General features: G+C 38.1%; 1 protein-coding gene across 3 annotated transcripts in view; it reads left to right on the forward strand.

Annotated features, from left to right (window-relative positions):
* The window catches only part of Kdm7a (lysine demethylase 7A), a 71,250-nt gene that overhangs the window by 40,060 nt on the left and 23,122 nt on the right, over positions 1 to 8,068 (forward strand). For all 3 annotated transcript variants that reach the window (XM_076566456.1, XM_076566457.1, XM_042273078.2), the window contains exons 6-9: positions 395 to 581; positions 1,712 to 1,874; positions 4,863 to 4,950; positions 6,109 to 6,215. In XM_076566456.1, the coding sequence (XP_076422571.1) occupies positions 395 to 581; positions 1,712 to 1,874; positions 4,863 to 4,950; positions 6,109 to 6,215 (545 nt within the window). The remainder of the gene's footprint in view (positions 1 to 394; positions 582 to 1,711; positions 1,875 to 4,862; positions 4,951 to 6,108; positions 6,216 to 8,068) is intronic.

Genomic DNA, 8,068 nt, shown 5'->3' on the forward strand with positions numbered 1-8,068 from the left:
ATATAGCTGGCATAGTGGTGCACAACTTTAATCCCAGCACTCAGGAATCAGAGGCAGGAGGACCTCTGTGAGTTCAAGGCCAGCCTGATTCCAGGACAGCCAAGGCCACACAGTGAGACCATGTCTTAGAGAGAGAGAGAGAGAAATGCTTAAGTATTGTTAATCTTGAGTTCCTTTTAATTGCTTGGTTTGGGTTGATATGGGAAGAATAGTTTTAAGAAGTCTTTAGCCGGGTGGTGGTGGCAGCGGCGCATGCCTTTAATCCCAGCACTCGGGAGGCAGAGGCAGACGTTTGAAGCCAGCCTGGGCTACAGAGTGAGTTCCAGGACAAAAAAAGTCTTTAATTTGTACTAGATTGGTATGTATATATGTTTTTTTTTTTTTCTTTTTTAAGGATGTCTGAATTGGTGGAGGTCCCTGACATAGCCAGAAAACTTTCCTGGGTGGAAAATTACTGGCCAGATGACTCAGTCTTCCCTAAGCCCTTTGTCCAGAAATACTGCTTAATGGGAGTTCAAGATAGCTATACAGATTTCCACATTGACTTTGGTGGGACTTCTGTCTGGTACCATGTCCTTTGGGTAAGAATAGGGTATTTCTTACTTCCTTATTAATAAAAACATGCCTTATTTTTCTGATAGGACATTCATTTGCTCTATGTAACATTTGTAAACATTTAAATATTTTTCTGCTTCTTAAACATTTTATGCCTTGGTGCTTTCTTTTTTCTTTTCTTTTTTTTAATTTCAAGTCATAGAAAAGTCATGAGTTATTTAGACTCCTTTTTTACTTCTATATTTTAAGTTGATTTCTGTTAGCCTTTTGTCTGTCTCCTTTTCTTTTCTCCTTAGTCAGTTTGCATTAATCTCTGAACCAAATGACTAAGAAGAAGCAAAATGATGGTGATGATTGCTTCTGGCCTTAAGATGAGAATGAGAAAACAAGTTTTATAAATCACAGACGTCTATAAAATTACTAATTCTTTTAGTGTTTATTTGTTCTGCTTTATCTAGAACTGCATTGCCTAATAAACATTAGCCTTTGTGGCTAGATTTTAAATAATTAAAATTTAGTATAATTAAAAATTGAGTTGTTCATTCACACTAGCCATATTACCTATAGCTAATGACTTCTAGACTGGAGAGATAACACAATTAAAAAATAAAAAGAACTTTCCATCACTATTGAATTACATGGTACCTGGCCCAGAACCAGATCTGATTCAGATTCCTGTGCCTATGCAGTACTCTGGACTAGAGCTGATGCTGTGTCCTTGAGATCTGGTCTTTTTCTCTGAGGATGCCAAGAGTTCACTAAAGGAAGTTTATTCACAGGTTTTTAAATCTCTAAGAATCTACCTGTAAGTTACCTATAAGATCTTTATGGTTCTGAAGATGAAGTATGAGAGATGATTGTGCTGTGACCTGGAGGCTGTAACATAATTGACTTCTGTTTGTGGTTCTTTATCTTCTTCCCTTGTGGTGCTTTCTTTGATAGGATTATTGACTGTCAGTTGGAGGTGGGAGGAGTTTTAGTTCCTGTGAACTTGCTGATTAGAGAATTAGCTGCTGATCAGATATATAACATTTTTTGAACCTAAACAGTATCTTATTAAGTTTAATTTAGATCCTTTTATTGGGATATTGTACTAGTGTAAGCCATCCTGAGAATGGCTTTTCTTTTTCAAAGTAGTATGATTACTTCCTTCTAGGGTGAGAAGATTTTTTATTTGATAAAGCCAACAAATGAAAATTTGGCACTCTATGAATCTTGGAGTTCATCTGTGACCCAGAGTGAGGTGTTCTTTGGAGATAAAGTAGATAAATGCTACAAATGTGTGGTAAAGCAGGGACATACCTTATTTGTTCCTACAGGTAAGGTTTTAATTTCATCCCCTACTTCCGTGGTTGATTGTTGAGGGCTGGGCTGATCCAAGGCCCTGGTGCATGGAAAATGAACACAGTTCCTTGTCTAAAACCAGGAACATGCTTGGCAGAGCCAGTAATAGCCTGGGGTTAGGGCCTTGGGAGCTTTTCCCTGAAGCCCTGATGTATGGAGAAGAAACAGTTTCTTCGATAAAACCAGGAACATGCTTGACAGAGCCAATAATGGCCTGGGGCTGGGACCTTGGGGGAGTTGCTTCAGATCTTGAGAACCCAACTCTTGACACCTTACAAGGCTGTGGTTATCAGTCCCAAGGCTGCTGTGTGTTTTGTCTATAAAGCTCTTGAGATAACCCTGTGTTCTCCTTAAGCAACATTGTTTGATTAACTTTCCACTGACTTTGTTCTACTGTATGATAGTTTCTGCTGACTTGCTGTACTTCTTAATAAGCTTGTTTGGCATAAGACACAGCTTGTATAAGATCTCTTGACCTCACATTTTCTGTTTTCTTTACCTTATCATCTCCTGGCCACTTCCAACCCTGTCATTGAAGAACCACTTGCTGGTCTAGGTTAGTTGATAGTGAGTCACTTGGAGTCAGCTTATAATTAGAACCAGCTTTGGCTTTAACACATTGTTAAATAAAACAGCTTTTATGGCCTTACCTAAGGACTAAGAACTTTTTACTTGATTGTTCCTCAGAAGACTTGGTCACCATCCTATTAAATGATACAGTTTAATGATTTTTAATAGATTAGTATGATCACACAACCATCACAGCCATCTAAGTGGAGAACCATTCCATTATGTCCAGAAGAAACTCCATACCTTTTAGCAGATACTGCCATTCCCCACTCCCTGGACCCACTGTAACTACTGATATACTTTCTATGCATTTCCTGTTTGGACACTTAATATGTTTCCTTTTGTGTCTAGTCTCTTCCCTCTATTTTTCTCTCTTCCCTTCTGGTTTTTTTTTTTGTTGTTGTTGTTTGTTTGTTTGGGTTTTGGACACGGGGTCTCATAGCTCATTCTGGCCTGTAACTCACTGTGTAGATGAAAATAACCTCGAACTCCTGATTCTATTGACTCTCCTGAGTGATGAGATTGTAGGCATGTGCTATCATCCCCAGCTGTGAGTAACTTCTTTTACTTACCATAATATTTACTTGGCTTATCTATGCCATAGCACACATGAATGCTTAATCTTTTTTTAGCCTAATAATATTCCTTTGCAGGATATACCATAGTTTGCTTACCCATTCATTAGTTGATGGACATTTGGGTTGTTACCACTTTGTGATTTTATGAATAGTGCTGTTTTGAACAGTTGTACAAACTTTTATGTGGAGGCATGTTTTTGTTTATTTCTTTGAAGTATGTAACAAATTGCTTTGTTGCATTTCTTAATGATGCATAATTCTTTGAGGACTACTAAACTTCTTTATACTGTATACTGCAAATATAAGTATTGATATGTTGGTTGGCAGTGTGAGTGAATATGCAGGCTATACTCTCTGGGCCCATGGTTTTGAGAACAGTGTTCCTTTGGCTTGGGTGACCTAATGGTTATAGAGTTTATAGGACTGTTACTACATGTTCTGCTTTTCTACCTTGCCTCTGGTATAGAATAATTAAGCTTGAGTAAATTAATTAATCATTATCTAGAAGTATTAGGATTTATGTCTAGCTTTTGAAAGGCTACATTTAAGTCTCCTAGTGGTATTTATTATAATTTTTCCATTGTAACCTTTTTAAAATCAAATTGAAGTCATAGATTATTGAACATCCTACCTAAATAACTTCTAATAAAGTCAATTTAGTGGCCTACTGGAGTGTGTAAAGAAGTTGTTAAAAGATTAATTTATGAAGATATGCTGTTTTTCTATGTGCGTGTACTCACAGCAACATTAGTCATGAGTCTGTAAACCAGTACATGTGAGCTAGGGATGGCTGCAGTTCATCAGCATTGGTGTAGCTTGGGGTCTGTCCAGCTTCATGGGAGCATAGGGATCACCAGGAGGGCTTGGTAAACCACAGACTTCTGGGCCTCCTTCTTAAGGCTCTCATTCAGTGCATGTAGGATGGGCCTAAGAGTTTGCATCTCTAACAGGTTGCTGACTGATGGTGCTAGTTTGAGGACTGCATTGGGACAGTCATTGCTCTAATCAGTGGGATTTTTTCCCAAAATGATTAGCAACTTTCTAAACAAACTATGCTATATAGTTTTCTTTAATGTATAGAGTAGTTGTATTCAGTGCCAAAACCATGTATAAGTACATTGTTTAAATAATGATTTTAGTTTCTAGTCCTGGTTTATATTGAACATACTTTGTTACCTATATGAATGCCCAGCAGAATTTATATTTTTATGTCTTTGTGTTCAGTCTCCTAACATTTAAAAAGTTAGATATCTTCTGTTAGAAATGTCTCTCATTTTGAAAACACCCTAATGGAAATAAAATATTTAATCATCAGCATTTAATGTACATAGGCCCAGTTTCCCACCCATTTAAATGTGGGTGAGCTGCCTTTCCTACTGCTGGAGCAGGGTGTCACATGATTTCCCTGATCTTTCCCTGCATATTCTTTCATGATGACACTTGTGAAGCAGATTGCTCTGCCAATCTTATATTCATTATGGAAAATGTTATTTCCTAATTCAAACCAGATTTGACTGGCCTCAGAATAAAATCTTCCATTGTAAAGGTGTTTTTTTGTTTACTTTAATTTTAAAAAGAAAGTATTGATGGTCACAACCCCAAATCTGTGCTTTCTCCTCAGTCTCAGCACACAGCCTATTATTAGCTTTTACTAACTACTTAAGTGGATGAGTCAGTCAGTTGTACTAAGCACCAACTTCTTTAGTGCTGGGATATGAAGTAAAGTGATGTCAGTTATTTGAGTTATTTACTTCACAGGTAGAATAGCATCTGTTTAGTTTAGAAATTGAAGCATCATTGATCTGTGTGTTTCAGGGTGGATTCATGCTGTGCTCACTTCTCAGGACTGTATGGCTTTTGGGGGTAACTTTCTGCACAACCTCAACATTGGCATGCAGCTCAGGTTTGTGTCATCAATATTGAAAGGAACTTTTATTATTAATTAGAACATTTGTGCTGATTTCTTATAAAAAAAGTTACAATATTTTGCGATCTTGTAGAGATATAGGCCTTGGGGAATGATTAGGAACTTTTTAACAAAAATATTTTAAAAACATTATTTGAAGGATCCTTTCAAATCTAAAGTAAATTGATAACTTATGAAATATGATACCTCCCACATCAAAATTTTGTAAAATGTGTATGCTTTTCTTAGTCTATAAACTAGTGTTATGAAAATGAATTAATCAGATTTGTGTACAGCCTGTAGAGCTGGAACAATTCTTATGTCAGGATTCCTATTAGAACACCTTTGAATTTTGTTGTAGGTAAAGGATGGACAGTTATTCTCCTATTGATGAGATCTGGCCTTCGTGCTAACTTTGTGCCTTCACTGTACTTAGAAAGGGTTAGGGTTAGCCACATTCCATATGGCCAGCATGCTTCCTGATGGACACTGCATGCGGACTGAGAAAGGGGAAATGCCTTGGGAGGCTGTGTATCATTGGGATTTCCCAAAAGTGGTGACTCTTGCAAGTCTGCATGTGCACGGGAGCCCTGGATGCTTTGTCTTTGCGATTAGCAAAGGAGCTGGTGGCTCTTACAGAGGACCAGGCTCTAAGCTGTGGTAGGTCGTGTGTCTACCAGGTATAAGCTGTAATCTTTTTGTACCTAAGCTATTTCTGGAAGACTTTGACAGGAGACCAATATTGTGCAAACTGTGGTCCCCATCTTTATACCTTGACTAATACCAAGTATGGTCTTGATCTTGAATGCTTGGTAGAACCTTCAGAGAACGTGGATGGGGGGGTTGCAGTATTGTCCAACACATGGAACTGATCTTAAAAACTATTTTATTAGTGGAACCCTCATGGAATCCTCTTTTGTTAAAATTAGGATACAGATCCTAAGACACAATCTTTTACAGTACCCAGTGTAATTCTTAAGTAGATTAGCAAATTTATTAAAGTCAGAACCTGCATAAGATCACAGTTCACTGTTGTCGAAAAATGGTGGTGTTAAGGAAACATCTATATCATGGCCTGTTTATTTTCAGTTGATTACCTTCATTTAACTTTGAAACGCTAATATTAATACTATTCTTTAAATTTTTTTCATATAGGTGTTATGAGATGGAGAAAAGACTAAAAACACCAGATCTTTTCAAATTCCCTTTCTTTGAAGCCATATGCTGGTTTGTAGCCAAAAGTTTGCTGGAAACCCTGAAAGGTAATGAGTGATTTGTACACTCTGTTGTGTGTAAGATGTGTTTGCAAATTCCTTCATGCAGACCCTTTGCTAGATGTCACCCTCACTTTTAAAATTATTTTATTTCTACTTTAATTACGTGTATGTATGGGGGTTGGGGGCACACATGCTGAGAACGCAGGTCCTCTGCAAGAACAACACATGCTCTTACCTTTAACATCTCTCCAGTCTGGCTTCCTCTTTTAAAAAAGTGTGTGTTTCTTTCCCCTTCTCCTGTAAGAATCGTTTTTAGCGATTAGAGCAGTCGTTCTCAACCTTCCTAATGCTGTGACCCTTGAATACAGTGCCTCTTGTTGTGGTGGCCCCCAGCCATAAAATTATTTCATTGCTACTTCTTACTGTAATTTTGTTACTGTTATGAATCATAATGTAAATATCTGGTATGTGACCCCAAAGGGGTCATGACCCACAGGTTGAGAACCACTGAGGTAGAGTATCTAGTCTACAGCTATCCCTTCCGTATTCTTAGACATCAAGTACTATATACATATTATTGGAACATAGCCATTTCATTCAGTGAGTGAGTGGCCTGCACACATTTTAGTGCCTTGCTCTCAAAAATGTAGCTTGTGTCACTAGACAGACTGTTACATAACTTGTTCTGAGATGTTCTTAAAGAATTAGAGGAGTGGGGGACAGGCATGGTGGCACACGCCTTTCACCCCAGTACTCAGGAGGCAGAGGTAGGCAGATCTGAGTTGAGGCCAGTGGTGTACAGAATGAGTCCCAGGCCTACTGGGGTTATGTAGTGAGACCTCTATCTCAATAAACTTTAAAAAAAGAAAAAGAAAATAGGGGAATGATTTATGTGTTCTGAATCATTAAATGTTTGTGCCATCAGTCAACATTATGACCATTAGGCTAGCCATTTAATTCACATGTTAGCATATAAACCCAACTGAAGAAAAACATTTTTAGCTGGGCCTAGTGGCACAGATCTATAATTCCACTCAGCTATTTGAGTGGCTATGACAGGAGTATTACAAGTTCGAGAACAGCCGGGGAAACTTGGTGAGACCTTGTCTCAAAGTAAGAGGGCTGGATACTATAGCCCATTGATAAGCAGGCGTGAGGCCCTAGGTGAATGCGCGCGCGCGCACACACACACACACACACACACACACACACACACACACACACGGTTTTAAAGAATCCATTTATAGCTGGGCGGTGGTGGCACATGCCTTTAATTCCAGCACTGGGGAGGCAGAGGCAGGCCAATCTCTGTGAGTTTGAGGCCAGCCTGGACTACAGAGAGAGTTCCAGGAAAGGCGCAAAACTACACAGAGAAACCCTGTCTCAAAAAACAAAAAAAACAAAAAACAAAAAAAAACAAAGGAATTCATTTATATTTATATTTAGACTTGAAGATTTTTTTACATGGTACAATTTCAGATTTTGATTTTTTTGTATTTTGACTTAATGTTTGAGCAGTCAAGTTGGAGACTGAATGGAACTTCATCCATTTTCTGCCTTTCATTCTCTGTGCTAGTGAGAATATAATTTTTTGTTTTTCTAATTAGTTTGCAAATGGTGATACTCTTTAAATATTTATTTTTTTAATTTTATGTGTGTGAATGTTTGTCTGTATGTGTTTGTGTATCATGTGCACCTGGTACAAGAAGGGGGCATGAGATTGCTCAGAACTGGAGTTACAGGTAGTTATGGGCCACTCTTTTTGTTAGGGTTTCTTTTCTTTTTTTGTTTTGTTTTTTTTGTTTTTTGATACAGGGTTTCTCTGTGTAGCTTTGTGCCTTTCCTGGATCTTGCTCCTGGACCAGGCTGGCCTTGAACTCACAAAGATCCGCCTGCCT

This window comes from Peromyscus maniculatus, chromosome 3, assembly GCF_049852395.1.
Source record: "Peromyscus maniculatus bairdii isolate BWxNUB_F1_BW_parent chromosome 3, HU_Pman_BW_mat_3.1, whole genome shotgun sequence".
Lineage (NCBI taxonomy): Eukaryota > Metazoa > Chordata > Mammalia > Rodentia > Cricetidae > Peromyscus > Peromyscus maniculatus.